This window comes from Mobula birostris, chromosome 25 (assembly GCF_030028105.1).
Source record: "Mobula birostris isolate sMobBir1 chromosome 25, sMobBir1.hap1, whole genome shotgun sequence".
Lineage (NCBI taxonomy): Eukaryota > Metazoa > Chordata > Chondrichthyes > Myliobatiformes > Myliobatidae > Mobula > Mobula birostris.
In genome coordinates this window covers 53,966,057-53,987,031 of record NC_092394.1, presented here as the reverse complement: position 1 = coordinate 53,987,031, position 20,975 = coordinate 53,966,057, and the positions used below count along the sequence as shown (strand labels likewise).

At 43.6% G+C, this 20,975-nt stretch overlaps 1 protein-coding gene across 2 annotated transcripts in view; it reads right to left on the bottom strand.

The window, feature by feature from the left end:
* dhx33 (DEAH (Asp-Glu-Ala-His) box polypeptide 33) overlaps positions 1 to 20,975 on the bottom strand; it is a 50,935-nt gene that overhangs the window by 10,037 nt on the left and 19,923 nt on the right. For both annotated transcript variants that reach the window (XM_072242797.1, XM_072242798.1), the window contains 5 exons: positions 13,077 to 13,262; positions 6,223 to 6,334; positions 5,027 to 5,186; positions 4,774 to 4,862; positions 280 to 407 (listed from right to left, as the gene is read on the bottom strand). In XM_072242797.1, coding sequence (XP_072098898.1) covers positions 280 to 407; positions 4,774 to 4,862; positions 5,027 to 5,186; positions 6,223 to 6,334; positions 13,077 to 13,262 — 675 coding nt within the window. The remainder of the gene's footprint in view (positions 1 to 279; positions 408 to 4,773; positions 4,863 to 5,026; positions 5,187 to 6,222; positions 6,335 to 13,076; positions 13,263 to 20,975) is intronic.

The following is a 20,975-nucleotide window of genomic DNA, read 5'->3' as shown; positions in this document are numbered from 1 at the left end:
TTGGAAAGACAGGGACTAAATAGGGATGCACAGTATGGCCTTGAGGAGAAATCCTGTCTCACTAATTTGACTGAGTTCTGAGGAGGTAACCAAAACTGATGAAGGCAGGGTAGTGGAACTCTTTTAGGATGATGTCTCTCGTCTGCCTGTAGGTACTGGGGTTAAGAACTTTCCCCAAGTCTTGCCAGGTTTTGACAACTTTCTGAAACTGGCCACCTCCTTGTGTCCACTTGTAACCCTAGGGTCTGGATTGCACTGTGAATTACAGCTTTTTGTTACCTTGGAAAATCTGGGTTCCAAAGGAAATGCTGCCATTTTCTTCCCCAAAGGTGTCAAGCTGATCTGGTTGTCTTTGTGTTCTACAGCTCCCAGCTGTTCCAGTTGCTCAATGGCTGCCTGCACAGCATCTGCAGATACACAACATCTGGCTCAAATCCCATTAAGACACAAATCCATAGGATCTGCAGACCATGCCTGCAATAAGACAGGCAGTAGCACAAACAAAAATACAAAAACTATATGCAGAAATATAAAGGCACCTGTAAGTTTTATTACTTTTATTTATTTTTCAAAATCCTCTTCAATTTAATTTATGCTAATTAAAATTACTTGAATAGAGAGCATGGGGATAAAATCCTGAGCTGCAACTATATGCATTCAATAAATCTTATTGATAGTACTTATCTTACTTATGGTAAAACTATATGCAATCAGTAAGCTGATAAAGTGAATGTGAAAATGCCTGAATGGAACACAAACACAAGCCCTAGCAGACTGGATTCTGTTCTGTGCTTTAAAAAGAAATCTTTATTAACAGGTGAAGAAAAGCCAAGGTTTCAAGCTTTTTTCAAGGGAAACATTATCTTAACTCAATGCTTTCTACATTATTTTGGACTGTTCCACACACCCCTTTTGTATCACTTCCTCCCATCAAGACATTGCCTGATTGCAGTTTCACGGCTGCTCATTTCAAAAGGAATAGCTCACAGCCCACGCTGTTTCTTGCCTTTCTTCACCAGCACAGACAATTAAACCACTAGCAATTAAATCTCAATAGAAAGTCCTGGAGTTCATCCATCACCAGAAACTTTTAAGTATATTCTATAATGGAAAATATACCAAAAATTTTCTACATGACTGAAGCTAGGAAGAAAAGCCACAGAGCTCTTAAGTGTATTTGCCTGTGCTGAGTCATTTAGGCTTGTAACATGAAATCACTCCATACCAGTACCTGGCTAGCTTCTGCTCTTCAACATCAACATTTCGAATATAACCCAGTTACAACAACGATGTAAAGGCACTTGGTGATGTGGTTTACTAACCATCAAGACTATCTGCTGTTTTTCTGGGGGACAAATTTCTTTTTGGTCAGAACATCATTTCCAGCCATGGAAAAAGCAGAAGCTAATGACCATCCCAGACAATGCTGCTCATACACAACTACAGAAACATCTGTCAGTCTGGGTTTCATTATCCATAGCGAAAAATGCTGGAAATCTTCAAATTAGATGGGATCGTTTTATTAGCTCTCAAAGTATGTGGCAATCTCATGAAGCAGTTAAGAGTCAATCATGCTGGTTGGTCTTAAATCTGTTACCAGACCGGACAGGGTGTACTCCCAGTGCAGGGTTTCCAACCTGGGGTCCGTGGCATAAAAAATGGTCAGGACCCTCTCCCCTAGTGGTTGATCATGAGGAATACCTCTTCTGCACCTTCTCCCTCAGATCTTCAAATCCTTCCTAAAGCATAGTGACCAGAATTGGAAGCAACAGTGTAATTGTGCCTACCAGCATTTTAGAATGATTCAACATGACCTTCCCAAGTTCATGCTGTGTCTCATTAATGAAGTGCATGCTCATATCACTTCACTTACCAACTCTTCTCAGCATGGTCTACCACTATAAAGATCTGTATACCTACGACCCTTGGTCCCAGCACTCCCCTTATAACTGGGTCTCAACAGATTCAAAACAGTTACTTTCCCCAAGCTGTGAGGCTGACCAACACCACCATTAACCCACCCACCAACACTACACCCACATTAGTCACCACTCTCCTTGGCGTCACTTCACATACATAAGATCACTTTATGTACGGTAAACTTATGTATACAAGGCCACACTCCACAGCTACCTATACAATGTGTTTCATAGGATTGTTTTTATATTTATATCTATTGTTTTTCATGCTTATTGTTTTTTAGGCTGTATCAGATCCAGAGTAACAATCGGTTACACTCGTACTGAAGAATGACAATAATCTTCAATTCTTTCTGCAGAATTCATCACTACATACTTCTCACATCAAATTTCAGGATTCTAGTTAGTATTGACTGACTGTAGAATGATGAGCCCGATGAAATTTCCCAGCCTTTTGTTCAATTTGTCGGGCTGCCAGCACCTTTGGACATCAAACAAGTTGATAAGTACTGGAGCATAATTTTAGAACTAGAGTCAACCCACAGCCAATTACTCAACCATTTCTTTTACAATGCAGCAGTGAACTGGATCAAGTGTGAGGAATGGATAAGCTAGGGTTACTTTCACCGGAGCAGAGCAGGCCAAGGAGAGAACTGGGTGTATAAAAATATGAAGGGCCCTGGTAAAGTAAATAGGAAAAACCTTCTTTCCACAGCAGTGTTGTCAAAGACGCAGAGACAAAGATTTGTTACTGGCCAAAGGATTAGAGGGGGTGGTTGAGGTAGCACATTTTCACTCAAAGCAATGAAATTGCCACCTGAAAGGACAGAGACCCTAACTACATTTATGTAGTACCTAAACGTGTACATGAAGAGCCATGACCTGCAGGGGCACGGAGGGTGGATTTAGAATGGACAAGTACAGCTCAGCACAGGAAAAGGCCCTGCAATCCAAGATGCTGTATCAAACTAATTAAACTAACCTCTTCTGTCTACACAATCCCTTCTGCCTTTCCCTCCTCATTTTAAATCTATGCCATCTAGTATTAGACATTTTATCTCCGGGAAAAAAGATACGAGCTGTCAATCTATCTATGGCTCTCAATTTTATAAGCTTCTATTAGGGCTCTCCTCAGCCTTTACTGCTCCAAGAAAAACAACCCTAGTTTGAGCAATCTCCTTAAGTGACAGGCCATCTGAATTTAGGCAGCACCATGGTAAACCTCTTCGACACACTCTCCAAGGCCTCCATATCCTTCCTATAATGGAATGACCAAAGATGAGCACATACTCCAGATGTGGCCTAAGAGTTTTATAAAAGCTGCAACATAACTTCCTGACTAGAATTCAATGCCTTCACTAATAAAGGCCTTATGCCCATGTTAACAACCCTATCAAACTGAGTCAGCACTTACAGGGAATTATATACTTGGACCCCAAAATCCCTCTGTTCATTAATGCTGTTAAGGGGTCTGCCATTAACTATGTACTTTCCCTTTACTTTTGATCTCCAAAAAATCCACACCTCACATTTGGCCATTTTCCTACCCATATCTGTAACTGACCTGTATCCCACTGCATCCTTCGGCAATCTTCTTTACCATCTACAACATGGGTTTCCTTCTGCAGTCTGCTTGTGATTGTTCCTCCTTGCATCTCCTCCAGACTGCCTCACATTATTCAATCTGAAACAATCTTCTTACTTAAAATACCATACTTAATTAACTGATTTGAATTCTGCAGGTTCCACAGTGGGTTTTCTTCCCACCTTTCTGGATTACCTGTCCAGTAACAGTACGAATTCTACTGGCACACTTTACAGATTCTACTCGCTTTACATTTATAACTGTGAGGCCAAGTACAGTTCCGTGCCATATTCAAGTCTGCAGATTACATCACTGTTGCTGGCTGCACAAAGGTGGTGACAAATTGGCATATAGGAGGGAGTCCGAATGGAGTCACAACAACCCCCTCTCAATGTCTGCAAGACCAAGGAGCTGATTACTGACGTCAGGAGGAGGAAACCAGAGGTCCATGAGCCAGTCCTCATCAGAGGGTCAGAGGTGGAGAGGGTCAGTAACTTTAAATTCCTTGGAGTTATCAATTCACAGCAGTTCCTCTACTTTCTTAGAAGCTTGTGCAGATTCAGCATGTTGTCTAAAAATACAATAAACTTCTATAGGTGCCTGACTGGTTGCATCACAGGCTGCTATGGAAACACCAAAGCCCAAGAACGGAAAACCTGACTAAAAGTAACAGATTCAGGCCAGTCCACAACAGGAAAAGCCCTCTCCACCACTGAGCACATTTGCAAGGAGCAATGCCACAAGAAAGAGGAGTCCAGCACCAAGGACCCTCACCATCTGGGCCATGCTCTCTTTTCACTGCTGCCATTAGGAAGGAGGTACTTGGGTCCTACACCACCAGGTTCAGAAACAGTCATTACCCTTCAACCATCAAGCTCCTGAACCAGAGTGGACCACTTCACTCACCTCAACACAATTATTATTTATTTATTATTACTATTACTTGTTTTTTTTGTATTTGCAGTCTTTTTCACATTGGATATTTGCCCATCTTTGTAATCTTTCATTCATTCTATTATGTTTCTTTGAATCCACTGTGAATGCCCACAAGAAAATGTCAGAAGTATATACATACTTCGATAACAATTTTCTTCAAACTTTGAAGTACACCCGGTATTTTCTGTATATTTCTGATGTCCACTATTTTGTGTCAAACAGCAGATTTCCAGCTATGTATTTTTGAGAGTTATCAATCAGGATGTGGAAACACTTAGAACCCATTGCAGAAACATTGCCTGTCAGAGGCTGGAAAACCAGCATTCCTCTTACCTGGAGATGGTTTGGAGATAAAATCAAATGTGAGAATGTTGGGAATGCCGAGTGCTAGGAGCTGTAGCATTACACTTGACAGGTTACATCTGTGCACAGGAACACAACAGGAATGGCAGTCAGGTCACAAGCAGCATTGGCCAAGACAGAAATAAATCAGTCTAGGACAATTTAGCAAATAAAGGCAAACTGGATCCCAATAACACACAGCAATAAAACAACAAATTCGGAGAGATTCAACACAAGAGATCACCTTTGTATCTCGGGGATGGTCATGTTGATGAATTTTTCAAACTCTTCCTCTGTGTAAAGGCGGTAGCAGATTCCCGCGTGTTGCCTTCCAGCACGCCCTGCTCGTTGCCATGCCTGGGCTTTTGATACTTGCTGCACAGCAAGAACCTCCAATCCACTCTCTAGAAAACAACATTTACTGAATTTCTCTGGTTCTATTTTACCTGCTTCCATTAGGTAGACTTATAATCACTACTCAGTCTTCACAAAGAAATCTATTATCACAGATAATGAAGATCTCAGTTATATCTCTTTGCACACTGATCTGCAAAGAAAATTGTGGAATTCTCCCCCTCTTGAAATGTTTTAACCCCTCCTTCCACAATGATCCTGAGCCTGAAACAGCAAGCACCAGACAAAATTAAGAGCATTATCATTAGCTTTGAGTACTAGGATGCAAGATAAAACTAAAGCATGCTAATGATTCTGATTACCCGATGCACTGAAGTTCTTAGCAACAGTATAAAGTGAACTTGATAAAGCCAGTGAATTAAATTGAATACAAGGACACAATGGAATGAAGGAAAGGGAACATGGGTAGATGGGTGAGTTGGAGAACAGGTTTACTGCTCCACATTAGGGATCAAGATTAGCCATGTTGCACCCTTAATGGGAGTGGGGTTTGGAGTTACTGTCTCGTGTTGTACGTTGAGCCACAAAGTGATCAGGATCAGGCCCATTAACTCAAAGGTTGTCAATTGGTAATAAAAAGAGTTTTACTGCCAAACAAAGTTATTGTTTCACATTGCATCATTGAACATACATTGTAGATGAGTGAAGGGAGCAACAATTTCTCTCTGCCAATGTGCAGGAAGAGAAATTTCCAGAGTTTCACATTAGACATGCAGGGGATTCCATGCTCCATAAGCAGGGGGCTCAGGCTTGTCATCTCATGCTGCTGCTGGGCAGAGGGTTTGAGATCTTTAATTTGCAGAGTCTATGGTCAGAGGTACTAAGGTTCACGTTATATCACAGTCTGTCCAGGGGCAGGGGGATCCAGGCTTCTCTTTCACACTGTGATATGGCACAAAGATTGATGGTTCTTCCTCCACCCTGTAAAATAGCTACAGAGCAAAGTGGAGCAGAGTGAAGGAGGAGAGTAAGCAGAGGGTGAGAATGTGGAGGCAGAGGAAATGCAGAAAATCCTGTATTACCCACCTGGAGTGTAATGCTTAGCTTTAACCATTCCTGTATCCACAACATACTTGATGCCTGGAATTGTGACAGACGTTTCTGCAATGTTTGTTGAAAGAATCACTTTGCGACAGTCCTAAAGAATAAAACATAAGAAGTCAGTTTTTGCACAAACTCCTTGCTGTCACTGTGCAACTGGTACACTGAATTATCTGGCTTTGATTCCAGTTTGGTGAAGTCATTATATTCTGAGTATTAGAACTGCCCTCATCCAGAATTTAAAGGAACATACTTAACGATATGTCTGCAAAATGACCAGAAGCAGAAATCCAAGCTAATGTTAAAACAAAGGAAATAAAATCCTTCTTGCTCCACCATTCAATAAGATCACGGCATCATTTCCCTTCATTGACTCCATACTTCTATGTGCCCAAAAATCAATGTACCTCTTCCTTAAATGTACAAAGGCTGTTGAAAATTTAGTCAAGAAGAAAAGAAGAGCTTAGAAAAGGTTCTAGATAGAGATCTAGATAATTATAAGGCTAGCAGAGAGGAGCTTAAGAATGCAATTAAGAGAGCCAGACAGGGCCATGAGAAGGCCTTGGCAAGCAGGATTAAGGAAAACCCCAAGTCATTCTACAGGTATGTGAAGAGCAAGAGGATCGGAAGTGAGAGAAGGCAAAGAGTGATTGTAGACAGGTCATATTCTGCATGGAAGTCGCTGACCAGTGGTGTGTCTCAGGGACCCCTTCTCTTCCTGATTTTTATAAATGACCTGGATGAGGAAGTGGAGGAATGGGTCAGTAAATTTGCTGATGACACAAAGGTTGGGGGTGTCGTGGATAGGGTAGAGGGCTGTCAGAGGTTACAGTGGGACAGCAATAGGATGCATAACTGCGCTGAGAAGTGACAGATGGAGTTCAACCCAGATAAATGTGAGGTGGTTCATCTTGGTAGGTCAAATATGATGGCAGAATATAATATTAATGGTAAGACTCTTGGCAGTGTGGAGGATCAGAGGGATCTTGGGGTCTGAGATCATAGGACACTCAAATCTGCTGCGCAAGTTGACTCTGTGGTTAAGAAGGCATATGGTGCATTGGGCTTCATAAATCGTAGGATTGAATTCAAGAGCTGAGGGGTAATGTTACAGCTGTATAAAACCCTGGTCAGACCCCACTTGGAGTACTGTGCTCAGTTCTGGTCACCTCACTACAGGAAGGATGTGGAAACCATAGAAAGGGTGCAGAGGAGATTTACAAGGATGTTGCCTGGATTGGGGAGCATGCCTTATGAGAATAGGTTGAGTAAACTTGGCCTTTTCTCCTTGCAGCGACGAAGGATGAGAGGTGACCTGATAGAGGTGTATAAGATGATGAGAGGCATTGATCGTGTGGATAGTCAGAAGCTTTTTCCCAGGGTTGGAATGGCTAACACGAGAGGACACAGTTCTAAGGTGCGTGGAAGTAAGCACAGAGGAATTGTCAGGGGTAAGCAGTTGTTTTTTTACACAGAGAGTGGTGAGTGCATGGAATGGGCTGCCGGCGACGGTACGGAAGGTGGATAGATCAGGGTCTTTTAAGAGACTCCTGGATAGGTACATGGAGCTTAGAAAAATAGAGGGCTATAGATAACCATCGGTAATTTCTAAGGTAAGGACATGTTCGGCACAGCTTTGTGGGCCGAAGGGCCTGTATTGTGCTGTAGGTTTTCTACGTTTCTAAATATTTTTGATGACTGAGTCCCTACTGCCCACGAGGGCAGAGAATGCTTGGACTTGTATACCAAGTCCCTCTGTTATTCAATACTTCCCAAGGCCCTACCAACAATGGTGTATATTGTGGCTTGGTTTATCCGTCTCTCACTTTTTGCCATCATTTAGTCCCCTGGCACCAGTCCTACAGCTTTAATAAAACAAAGACTTGATAGAAATGGTTGAAAACTCAATGTGTTATTGGAACATGTGGAAGTTTCTGAATACAAGTGACCATTCAGGGCAAGGAGAGGAGTGAAACGAACTTCGTTACAGCAGGGGATAATATATGTGGCTTGGGACAAGGTGAAGGACATTATCTCAAAGGAACTTGGAATGGGAATGAAGACTGTATCCATTTGATACAGTCCATGTAAGAACTTACAAGATGTTAAGCGTACATTTACAGGTCTAAGTTAATAAGCAGAATGTAAGAATCTCCTAATTGTTACCCAAGACAAGCAATTTGGCATGTGTCAAAAAAAGATCAAAGGGTGGTGTGGGAGAGGGCCACTTGCCACAGACTTGGAAAGAGCGGCCCCATTAAGACAGACTTAATTTTAATCAAGCTGGAATGAGTATCCCAGCAAATATTTCCCAAATATTGATTGTCAGCTCCCTAGAGTGAGGGGTTTAGATGGGGTAGAGTTTGTTAGATGCGTTCAGGAAGGTTTCTTGACACACTATGCAAATAAGCCTACGAGAGGAGAGGCTGTACTTGATCTGGTATTGGGAAATGACCCTGGTCAGGTGTCAGGTCTCTCAGTGGGAGAGCATTTTGGAGATAGTGATCACAATTCTATCTCCTTTACCACAGCATTGGAGAGGGATAGGAACAGAGAAGTTAGGGAAACATTTAATTGGAGTTATATGAGGCTACCAGGCAAGAAAATGGAAGCATAAATTGGAAACAGATGTTCTCAGGAAAACGTACGGAAGAAATGTGGCAAATGTTCAGGGGATATTTGCGTGGGGTTCTGAGTAGGTACGTTCCAATGAGACAGGGAAAGGATGGTAGGGTACAAGATCCGTGGTGCACAAAGGCTGTTGTAAATCTAGTCAAGGAGAAAAGAAGAGCTTACAAAACATTCAAAAAACTAGGTAATGATATGAATCTAGAAGATTATAAGGCTTCAGGAAGGAGTTTAAGAAGGAAATTTAGAGAGCCAGAAGGGGCCATGAGAAGGACTTGGCGGACAGGATTAAGGAAAACCCCAAGGCATTCTACAAGTACGTGAAGAGCAAGAGATTAAGACGTGAGAGAATAGGACCAATCAAGTGTGACAGTAGAAAAGTGTGTATGAAACCGGAGGAGATGGCATTGGTACTTAATGAATACATTGCTTCAGTATTCACTACAGAAAAGGACCTTGGCGATTGTAGGGATGACTTGCAGTGGACTGAAAAGCTTGAGAATGTAGATATTAAGAAAGAGAATGTGCTGGAGCTTTTGGAAAGCATCAAGTTGGCTAAGTCACCGGGACCAGACAGAATGTACCCCAGGCTACTGTGGGAGGCAAGGGAGGAGATTGCTGAGCCTCTGGCAATGATCTTTGCATCATCAATGGGGACGGGAGAGGTTCCGGAGGATTGGAGGGTTGCGGATGTTGTTCCTTTATTCAAGAAAGGGAGTTGAGATATCTCAGGAAGTTATAGGCCAGTGAGTCTTACTTCAGTGGTTGGTAAGTTGATAGAGAAGATCCTGAGAGGCAGGATTTATGAACATTTGGAGAGGCATAATATGATTAGGAATAGTCAGCATGGCTTTGTCAAAGGCAGGTCGTGCCTTACAAGCCTGATTGAATTTTTTGAGGATGTGACTAAGCACATTGAAGGAAGAGAAGTGGATGTAGTGTATATGGATTTTAGCAAGGCATTTGATAAGGTACCCCATGCAAGGCTTATTGAGAAAGTAAGGAGGCATGGGATCAAAGGGGACATTGCTTTGTGGATCCAGAACTGGCTTGCCCACAGAAGGCAAAGAGTGGTTGTAGACGGGTCATATTCTGCATGGAGGCCGGTGACCAGTGGCCAGGGATCTGTTCTGGGACCCCTACTCTTTGTGATTTTTATAAATGACCTGGATGAGGAAGTGGAGGGATGGGTTAGTAAATTTGCTGATGACTGTGACGATATCCTGAGTTATTCATTATGGACTGTGCCTTTAAGGAGAGAGGGAGAGAGAGCGCAGCTGTACAGCACAAACAACTTATTAGAGAGAGAGGGGGGGGGAGGGAGGGAGAGGGAGGGGGGGGGCGAAGAATGCTCATAGTTTGTTTGGAATTTCTGCAAGGACACTACCAGCTTCTAAGTTCCTACAGAGAGAAGGGAGGAGCTACTTGATGGACAGCTGATGTTCAGCACAACAGTATTTAAACCAGCGTAGTTGCTTGTTTCACAGGACACGCAGACACACTAAGATGTGGTGAAGTTACCACTATCCTGTTCAGGTGCCCACGTGTGTGGGACTGAGGATCGATCGTGAGGGATCGTTCTGTGATTATTAGTGCGTGAAAAAGCGACCCTGTGGATTCTACCAGTGTGTCTAACCTTTGTTTGGGTTGGTAGACTATCACTTGAAGACGGTGCTCTCAGGTTGGTCAAGTCTGGCTAACTTGGAAGTTTCGGAGGACAACGGGAAGAATCAATGGCATTGGCTTACTCGGACAACCACAACATCTCTCTCTCTCCATCACTACTCAACTCAATACCATGAACTGAACTGATTTCATTTACCAATTATCATAAGACTGTATCCATTTACTCCCTAGGCTTGAAGAAGCTTGGTTTTTATATTTCCACACTTATATATGCATGAACTTTGCTAACCTGTTTGATTTAGCTGTTTTGTTTGATTTATCTGATTTTATATTACTGTATGGCATAGTTACTAATAAAACAAGCATTAGTTATCAGCAATACCAGACTCCAAGGTGGCTTCCATTTCTGCTGGTTCTTTAACCCATCACGGGGTACGTAACATGACACAAAAGTTGGGTGTGTTGAGGATAACGTGGAGGGTTGTCAGAGGTTACAACGGGACATCGATAGGATGCAAAACTGGGCTGAGAAATGGCAGATGCAGTTTAACCCAGGTAAGTGTGAAGTGGTTCATTTTGGTAGGTTGAATATGATGGCAGAATATAGTATTAATGGTAAGACTCTTGGCAGTGTGGAGGATCAGAGGGATCTTGGGGTCTGAGTCCACAGGACACTCCAAGCTGCTACGCAGGTTGACTGTGTGGTTAAGAGGGCAAGCAGTGCATTGGCCTTCATCAATCGTGGGATTGAGTTTAAGAGCCAAGTGGTAATGTTGCAGCTATATAGGACCCTGGTCAGACCCCACTTGGAGAAATGTGCTCAATTCTGGTCGCCTCATTATAGGAAGGATGCAGAAACCATAGAAAGGGTGCAGAGGAGATTTACAAGGATGTTGCCTGGATTGGGGAGCATGCCTTATGAGAATAGGTTGAGTGAACTCAGCCTTTTCTCCTTGGAGCAATGGAGGATGAGAGGTGACCTGATACAGGTGTATAAGATAATGAGAGGCATCAATCATGTGGATAGTCAGAGGCTTTTCCCCAGGGCTGAATTGGACAGCATGAGAGGGCATAGTTTTAAGGTGCTTGAAAGTAGGTATAGAGGAGATGTCAGGGGAGTATTTTTACGCAGAGAGTGGTGAGTGCGTGGAATGGGCTGCCAGCGGTGGTGGTGGAGGTGGAAGCGATAGGGTCTTTTAAGAGACTCCTGGATGGCTACATGGAGCTTAGAAAAATAGAGAGTTATGGGTAAGGCCTAGGTAGTTCTAAGGTAGGGACATGTTTGGCACAGCTTTGTGGGCCTAAAGGCCTGTATTGTGCTGTAGGTTTTCTATGTTTCTGAAGCGGATATCTTGTAGATAACTCAAAACTGTGGAAAAGACCGGAAGGTGAGGTGTAGCGTGTTGAAGAAGTTCAGCAGGTTAAACCGCAGCAATTTAAAGGTAAAGAACCAGGTAACAGTGCATGACAGCAACATCTACAGGGATTAGTAGTGTGGCAGGACATGGGAACAAATTAAAGTTGCAAATACACATTCATTTTCAAGGAACGGAGATGGAAAGCAAGAGACTGTGGCGACCCATTTTCTAGCACACACGAACCGGCTCACGAAACAGCGTGCACAGGCAGAGGGCCGGCCCCAAAGAGGGCGCCAGGCCATCTTCACCAGCGGGGGAAAATCCCGCACGCGGGAAGGGTCTGGGAATATGCATTCCCCACAGCAGTCCCGCCCAGGGAGGGCGGGAACGGGAAGGCTTTAAAGCAGGCCGCGAAGTTTGAATAAATCTCTTTATCCCAACTCCAACTCACTGACTCCGTGTGGTTATTCTAGTGCTGTGTGTAGCACACCGCTACAAGACTACAGATCAGTTATGGAAAATATATGTAGTAAGTGATGCTGAGCCTAAACCTACAGTGATACACTCTCTTAAAAACACTTGAACAAGAAAGCTGGCATCCAAGTTGAAATCTGAACATGCATGTTTTTGACTGAAAATTCCTACTATTTATAACAATACTTAATGCATAAACAGGAAAATGCAAACACAAGGACTACAAGAACATTTCACCTGAACAAACAGAACACAAAAAGTAGCTGCAGTACCAACAAGAAAATCACAAGTTTCTCTCGAAACTAGCATCTTCTTGTATCCGAAATCCAAGAATCTACAACCTTCTTTTAATCAATAAGATTGCAAGTTTAAAGAACTAGAGGCATGCTGATGTTTATTTATTTATTAGAGATGTAGCGTGGAAAAGGCCCTTTGAGCCAGGACATTCCTGCAACCCTAACAATTTACCGTGACCAATTAACCGACCTGGTTTGTCTTTGGAGTGTGGAAGGAAACAGGAGAATTGAATTCCAAACTCTGGAATGCCCCGAGCTGTAAGAGCATCGTACTAACCACTACGCTACTGTGGTGCCCACTGAAATCACCCTACATACCAATGCCAAAGGAAAATGGCTAAATTACATTCGGCCATGCGTCAAATGCCAATAAACACAGACTAATATACCCAACATGTATTCTTTGACAAAATGTTAATTTAAAACACACAATTATCAGATTTTTTAAAAAAATTACCTTCTTTCCTGGTTGGAAAACTCGAAGCTGCTGCAAGTGAGGGAGTGATGCGTAGAGGGGAAATACTGACATCTGGCAGGAACCCTGTGGAAGGTTCTTCGCAATTTGCTTGCACGTCTTGCTCATTGCCTCAATCTCCTCCTGCCCAGTCAGAAATACTAGAACATTGGCAGAGGGTTGTGCTTCCTGTTGGTAGAACAACAATTCAGAGGAAAATATCTCAGATGCCTGCCTTGGGGGTCCATTCCTTCTCCATACTACATTTCATTCAATTTTCTGTGAAAAGGACAAGCTATTTGGATACCTGCATTATAAAACCTGAAAAGGTGCTCATGTAACTTTCTTGACAGAGAAAATTCAGTGAGTAATGGTTCAACAGCTGGAAAATAAACAGGAGCAGACACTTTGATTCCTACATGATTTAAAAGATGGTGGCTGAACTTGTACAGTGAATCCCCTTCTGCTCTCAATGCCTTTCTTTCCTCCTGCCCAAAAATTTATCAATTTCAAACTTGATAAATTTAACAAATGAGCATCTACATTCCTTCGGGACATAGAATTCCAAAGACAAACATTCCTTCTGAGTGAAGACATTTCTCCCCAAGTCATAAACTGCCAAACCTCTGAGGTAGCCTGAGGTAATGAGATATTCTCATATTAATCAGAGAATGTTGTACATGTCATTGGAATCTGAGCTGTGTATATTTCAATGTAAGAGATATTGTAGGAAAGGCGAATGAGCTCAGGGCATGGATCAACATCTGGAATATTGTGATATTGTGGTCATTAGTGAGACTTGGTTGCAGGAGGGGCAGGACTGGCAGTTCAATATTCCAGGGTTCCGTTGTTTTAGAAGCGACAGAGTGGGAGGGATTAGAGGAGGAGTCTACAACTCCCCAGTCCATTCCTGGCGCTTATCTTTGCAAGCGGAACAAGCGCTATATCTGCCCCTACATCTCCTCCTCCTCTACCATTCAGGGATGCAAATAGTCCTTCCAGGTAAGGGAGCACTTCACCTGTGAGTCTGTTCGGGTCATTTGCTGTGTCCGGTGCTCCTGTTGGTGAGACCCAACGTAGTTTGGGAGACCACTTTGCTGAGTACCGATGCTCCATCCACCAGAAGCAGGATCTCCCAGTGGCCACCCATTTTAATTCCACTTCCCATTTCCGTTCTGATATGTCAATTCATGGCCTCCTCTAATGCTACGATAAGGCCACACTCAGTTTGGAGGAACAACACCTTACATTCCATCTGGGTAGCCTCCAATCTGATGGCATGAAGATCGATTTCCTCAAGCTTCTGGTAATACACCCCCCCCCCAACCTCCTTCACCATTCCCCATCCCCTTTTCCCTCTCTCACCTTATCGCCTTGCCTGCCCATCACATCCCTCTGCTGCTCCTCCCCCTTTTCCTTCTTCCTTGGCCTTCTGTCCTCTCCTATCAGATTCCCCCTTCTCCAGCCCTGTCCCTCTTTCACCAATCAACTTCCCAGCTCTTTACTTCATCTCTCCCCCTCCTGGTTTCGCCTATCACCCTTGTGTTTCTCTCTCCCCTCCCCCCAACTTTTAAATCTACTTCCCATCTTTATTTCCACCTGCCCTGCTGAAGATGCTGCCTGGCCTGTTGAGTTCCTCAGCACTTTGGGTGTTGCTTTGATTTCTAGCATCTGCAGATTTTCTCTTGTTTGGAAGGGTCAAAATTGGTCCTCGGAAGGTCAGAATGGTAACCTATGCGTGGAGCCATAAGGAAAGGAAGGTATCTTAAATGTACTTCTCTTTTTGCACTCGCATTTACTCAGGAGACAGATACAGAGTCTATAGGAGGCAAAATGGCATCAACTTCATGGACTCAATACAGAATACAGAGGATCAACTAGGGTTGATCATTCCCCAGGGCCTGACAAGGTGTTCCCTCAGACCCTGTGGCAAGAGCTGAAGAGCTGGAGGATTGGAGGAACGCCCGAAGCTGTTCCGCTGTTTAAGAAAGGCTCTTAAAAACAGGACAGTATAAGCCGGAGAGCCTGACATCAGCAGTGGGAAAGTTATTGGAAGGTATTCTAAGGGACCGGATATATGAATATTTGGATAGACACGGACTGATTAGGGATAGTCAGTATGGCTTTGCATGTGGTAGGTCATGTCTAACCAATCTTATAGACCTTTTCGAGGAGGTTACGAGACAAATTGATGAAGACAAGGCAGTGGAAGTTCTTTACATGAACTTTTGAAAGGTAAGGTCCTCATCTGGGACATTGGTCAAGAAGGTTCGGTCGCTCTGCATTCAAAATGAGGTAGAAAACTGGATTAGATATTGGCTTTGTGGCAGATGCCAAAGAGTGGTAGTAGATGGCTATCTATCTGACCGGAGGCCAGTGACTAGTGGAGTGCAGGGATCGGTGCTGGATCCGCCATTTTCATCTACACGCAGAGGGATCCGGACCTGCTGGAAAAACGGCAGATGGAATTTAATGCAGACAAGTGTGACGTGTTGCACTTTGGGACCACCAACCAGGGTAGGTCTTACACAGTGAAGGCACCACAGGTTGATAGGGTTGTAAAGAGAGCTTTTGACACAGTGGCCTTCATAAATCAAAGTATTGAGTACAGGGAAATGGGATGCATGTTGGAGTTGTACAAGACATTGGTGAGATCTAATTTGGAGTATTGTGTGCAGTTTTTAGTCAGCTACTAGCGGGTTGAAAGAGGACAGGGAAAACTTATAAGGATATTACCAGGTTTGGAGGACCTGAGTTATAAGGAAAGACTGAATGGGTTAGGACTTTATTCTTTGGAACGAGGAAGATTGGGAGAGATTTGATAGAGGTATACAAAATTGAGGGTTACAGATAGGGTAAATGCAAGCAGGATTTTTTGCATTGAGGATGGGTGGGACTACAACTAAAAGCCATGGGTTAAGGGTGAAAGATGAAAAGTTTAAGGAGAACACGAGGGGAAACTTCTTCACTCAGAGTCATGAGAGTGTGGAATGAGCTGCCAGCACAAATGGTGGATGCAAGCTCGATCTCAATGTTTAAGAGAAGTCTGGATAGGTATATGAATGGTAGGGGTATGGAGGGTTATGGTCCCAATGCAGGTCGTTGGGTGGCGGCAGTTTAAACTTCAGCATTGACTAGACAGGCCAAAGGGCCTTGTTTCTGTGCTGTACTTTTCTGTGGTTGTAATCAAAAACAACTCTGCTTCCCTCAACTTGTTTCAAACTCTCAGAAATTTAACGAACTTTCTTTGCAACATTTTTATCCAAATTGATTGTTCCGTATAGAAGTATGTCAAAACTACTTCAGATGGAACAGGTAACTGCAGCAGGGGATCCTTCAATAAAGTAACAGAGATTGATGAAAAAAATAAGTGTATGGGTATTGGGTAAAACACTTGTGAATTGAAGATTGATTAATGAAAAGAAAGCAGAGCAAGATGGGTGACAATGATCTGTGGGTGCAGCAGCAATCAGTGGTGGTCCCTGAGATGTTAACAATCTTCATCAATGAGAGGATTGGTTAATTTCTCCAGGTTAGCTGATACAAAGTTGGTTAGCACCGTTGGTCAGGCTAAGTAAATGTAAATGAAAAATATTGTTATATGTCAAATTTCATACTTCAATGCTTGCTGAGCTTACTAAACCAAGACCACAAGACATAGGAGCAGAATTAGGCCATTCACCCCATCGAGTTTGCTCCACCATTCCATCATGGCTGATTTATTATCCCCCTCAATCCCATTCTCCTGCCATTTCCCCGTAATCTTTGACAACCTGACTAATCAAGAACATATCAACTTCCGCTTTAAATACAACCAATAACTTGGTCTCCACGTTTGTTTGTGGCAATGAATTGCATAGATTCACTACCTTCAGGCTAAATAAGTTCCTCCTCATCTCTGTTCTAAATGGATGTAGCAGTATTTTCAGCTGTGCCATATGGACCTAGAGTCACTCAAGTATCCTCTCACGTCCATTCTATCTAGGCCTGTCAGTATTCGATTGGTTTCAATGAGATTCTCCACCCCCCCCCCCGCCCCACCGAGTCCAGGAAGTACAGGCCCAGAGCCATCAAATGCACCTCATACAATAACTCTTTTTCCCTAGAATTATTCTTGTGGACCTCCTTTAGACTTTCTTCAATATCAGCACATCCTTTCTTAGACAGGCACCTAAAACTGCTCACAATACTCCAAGTGCAGTCTGACCAATGTCTAATAAAGCCTCAGCATTACATCCTTGCTCACATTGTAGTCCTCTCAAAATCAATGCCTTACATGTGCCTTTCTGACCAGCATTTCATCTTGCAAATTAACTTTTTGAAAACCCTACATAAGGACTCCCAAGTCCCTTTGCAGCTCTGCTTTTTGAATGTTCTTCCCTTTTAGAAAATAGTCTACGCCTTTAATCCTTCTACCAAAGTGCATGACCATACACTTCCCTACACTATATTCCATCAGCCACTTCTGTGCTCGTTCTCCCAATGTGTCTGCCCTTTTGCAAACTCCCTGCTCCCTCAACACTACCTGACTCTCCATCTATCTTTGTATCATCGATAAACCTTGCCCAAAAGCCATCAATTCCATCATGCAAATCACTGATATATAACGTTAAAAAAAAGCTGTCCCAGCACTGACCCATTGGAACACTACTAGTCACTGGCAGCTACTCTTTGCCTCTTGCTGATCAGCCACTGCTTTATCCATGCTATGGGGTGTCAGGGAGGGGCAGCACCTCTGGTGGGGGAACATGTCGCGTCCTTTTCAGGGCGGTTAGTCCACCTTTGGTCCCCACCTGGCACTCAGCTCTCACCTGTGGCTCCCCGTAGCTGTTTGCATGCGACAGCGGCCACACCCCAGGCAACGGCTTCGACAAGCCGGCTAAACCAGGTGAGGGTAGTCAACGGGTCTCAGACCCTCGGTGAGATAGGGAGTTGTCTATCCCAGAATGTGAAGACAGACTCCGGCGGATTGAGCGGACGAGACCAATGGAAGGTCCAACGGTCAAGAAGGCGGTCTCTGCAAGCGTCATGGAACGTGTAGAGCAGGACAAGACACAAAAGATGTCCTGGTCATCCACTGCGCCTAGTCCCATCTCCAGCCGTCCAGACTCTGTCTTGCCACTGGACCCAGATGGGAATTGGGAAGAGAGAGTGAGGCTGACGCTGCGCAACTCTCCCTCACTTAAATCCAAATCACTCGCTAGTCTCGACACCATCAATAATGGTGTCGAGGTCCTCATCAACGCCAACGATGGATGAACAACATATCCATGCTAGAATCTTTCCCGAACCTACCTTTTCTTATCTTATTAAGCCACCTCATGTGTGTCACCTTGACAAAAGCTTTCTGAAAATGCAAGTAAACAACATCCACTGACGCAAACACGAGGAATTCTGCAGATGCTGGAAATTCAAACAACACACATCAAAGTTGCTGGTGAACGCAGCAGGCCAGGCAACATCTCTAGGAAGTGGTACAGTCGACGTTTCCGGCCGAGACCCTTCGTCAGGACTAACTGAAAGAAGAGCTAGAAAGAGTTTGAAAGTGGGAGGGGGAGGGGGAGATCCAAAATGATAGGAGAAGACAGGAGGGGGAGGGATGGAGCCAAGAGCTGGACAGTTGATTGGCAAAAGGGATATGAGAGGATCATGAGACAGGAGGCCCAGGGACCTCCTTTATCCACTGACTCTCCTTTATCTATCCTCCCTGTTATTTTCTCAAAGAATTCCAACAGATTTGTAAGCCAAGATTTCTCCTTAAAGAAACCATGCTGAACCATTTGTAAATTGGTGTAGCATCAGGGGATGTGGACAAATTAGGTGTCGGGCAGATGGAACATAATTGGAGATTATCTTTTCAGATAAACACAAGAGAAAAGCAAAGACTTTGTTAAATGGTGAGAGATTAGATAATGTTAATGCTCAAAAGGATCTGAACATACATTAGTCACAAACAGCAAAAATACAGGTGGCAGTAAGCAATTAACAGGGAAGTGTTTGTCAGCTTTTATTTCAAAAGGGTTTGATTACATAGAAACATAGAAAATAGGTGGAGTAGGCCATTCGGCCCTTCGAGCCTGCACCACCATTTATTATGATCATGGCTGATCATCCAACTCAGAACCCCGCCCCAGCCTTCCCTCCATACCCCCTGATCCCCGTAGCCACAAGGGCCATATCTAACTCCCTCTTAAATATAGCCAATGAACTGGCCTCAACTGTTTCCTGTGGCAGAGAATTCCACAGATTCACCACTCTCTGTGTGAAGAAGTTTTTCCTAATCTCGGTCCTAAAAGGCTTCCCCTTTATCCTCAAACTGTGGCCCCTTGTTCTGGACTTCCCCAACATCGGGAACAATCTTCCTGCATCTAGCCTGTCCAATCCCTTTAGGATTTTATACGTTTCAATCAGATCCCCCCTCAATCTTCTAAATTCCAATGAGTACAAGCCCAGTTCATCCAGTCTTTCTTCATATGAAAGTCCTGCCATCCCAGGAATCAATCTGGTGAACCTTCTTTGTACTCCCTCTATGGCAAGGATGTCTTTCCTCAGATTAGGGGACCAAAACTGCACACAATACTCCAGGTGTGGTCTCACCAAGGCCTTGTACAACTGCAGTAGTACCTCCCCGCTCCTGTAATCAAATCCTCTCGCTATAAATGCCAGCATACCATTCGCCTTTTTCACCACCTGCTGTACCTGCATGCCCACTTTCAATGACTGGTGTATAATGACACCCAGGTCTTGTTGCACCTCCCCTTTTCCTAATCGGCCACCATTCAGATAATATTCTGTTTTCCTATTTTTGCCACCAAAGTGGATAACTTCACATTTATCCACATTAAATTGCATCTGCCATGAATTTGCCTACTCACCCAACCTATCCAAGTCACTCTGCATCCCCTCAGCATCCTCCTCACAGCTAACACTGCCACCCAGCTTCATGCCATCCGCAAACTTGGAGATGCTGCATTTAATTCCCTCATCCAAGTCACTAATATATATTGTAAACAACTGGGGTCCCAGCACTGAGCCTTGCGGTACCCCACTAGTCACCGCCTGCCATTCTGAAAAGGTCCCGTTTATTCCAACTCTTTGCTTCCTGTCTGCTAACCAATTCTCCATCCACATCAATACCTTACCCCCAATACCGTGTGCTTTAAGTTTGCACACTAATCTCCTGTGTGGGACCTTGTCAAAAGCCTTTTGAAAATCCAAATATACCACATCCACTGGTTCTCCCCTATCCACTCTACTAGTTACATCCTCAAAAAATTCTATGAGATTCGTCAGACATGATTTTCCTTTCACAAATCCATGCTGACTTTGTCCAATGATTTCACTGCTTTCCAAATGTGCTGTTATCACATCTTTGATAACTGACTCCAGCAGTTTCCCCACCACCGACGTTAGGCTAACCGGTCTATAATTCCCCGGTTTCTCTCTCCCTCCTTTTTTAAAAAGTGGGGTTACATTAGCCACCCTCCAATCCTCAGGAACTAGTCCAGAATCTAACGAGTTTTGAAAAATTATCACTAATGCATCCACTATTTCTTGGGCTACTTCCTTAAGCACTCTAGGATGCAGACCATCTGGCCCTGGGGATTTATCTGCCTTCAATCCCTTCAATTTACCTAACACCACTTCCCTACTAACATGTATTTCGCTCAGTTCCTCCATCTCACTGGACCCTCTGTCCCCTACTATTTCTGGAAGATTATTTATGTCCTCCCTAGTGAAGACAGAACCAAAGTAATTATTCAATTGGTCTGCCATGTCCTTGCTCCCCATAATCAATTCACCTGTTTCTGTCTGTAGGGGACCTACATTTGTCTTTACCAGTCTTTTCCTTTTTACATATCTATAAAAGCTTTTACAGTCAGTTTTTATGTTCCCTGCCAG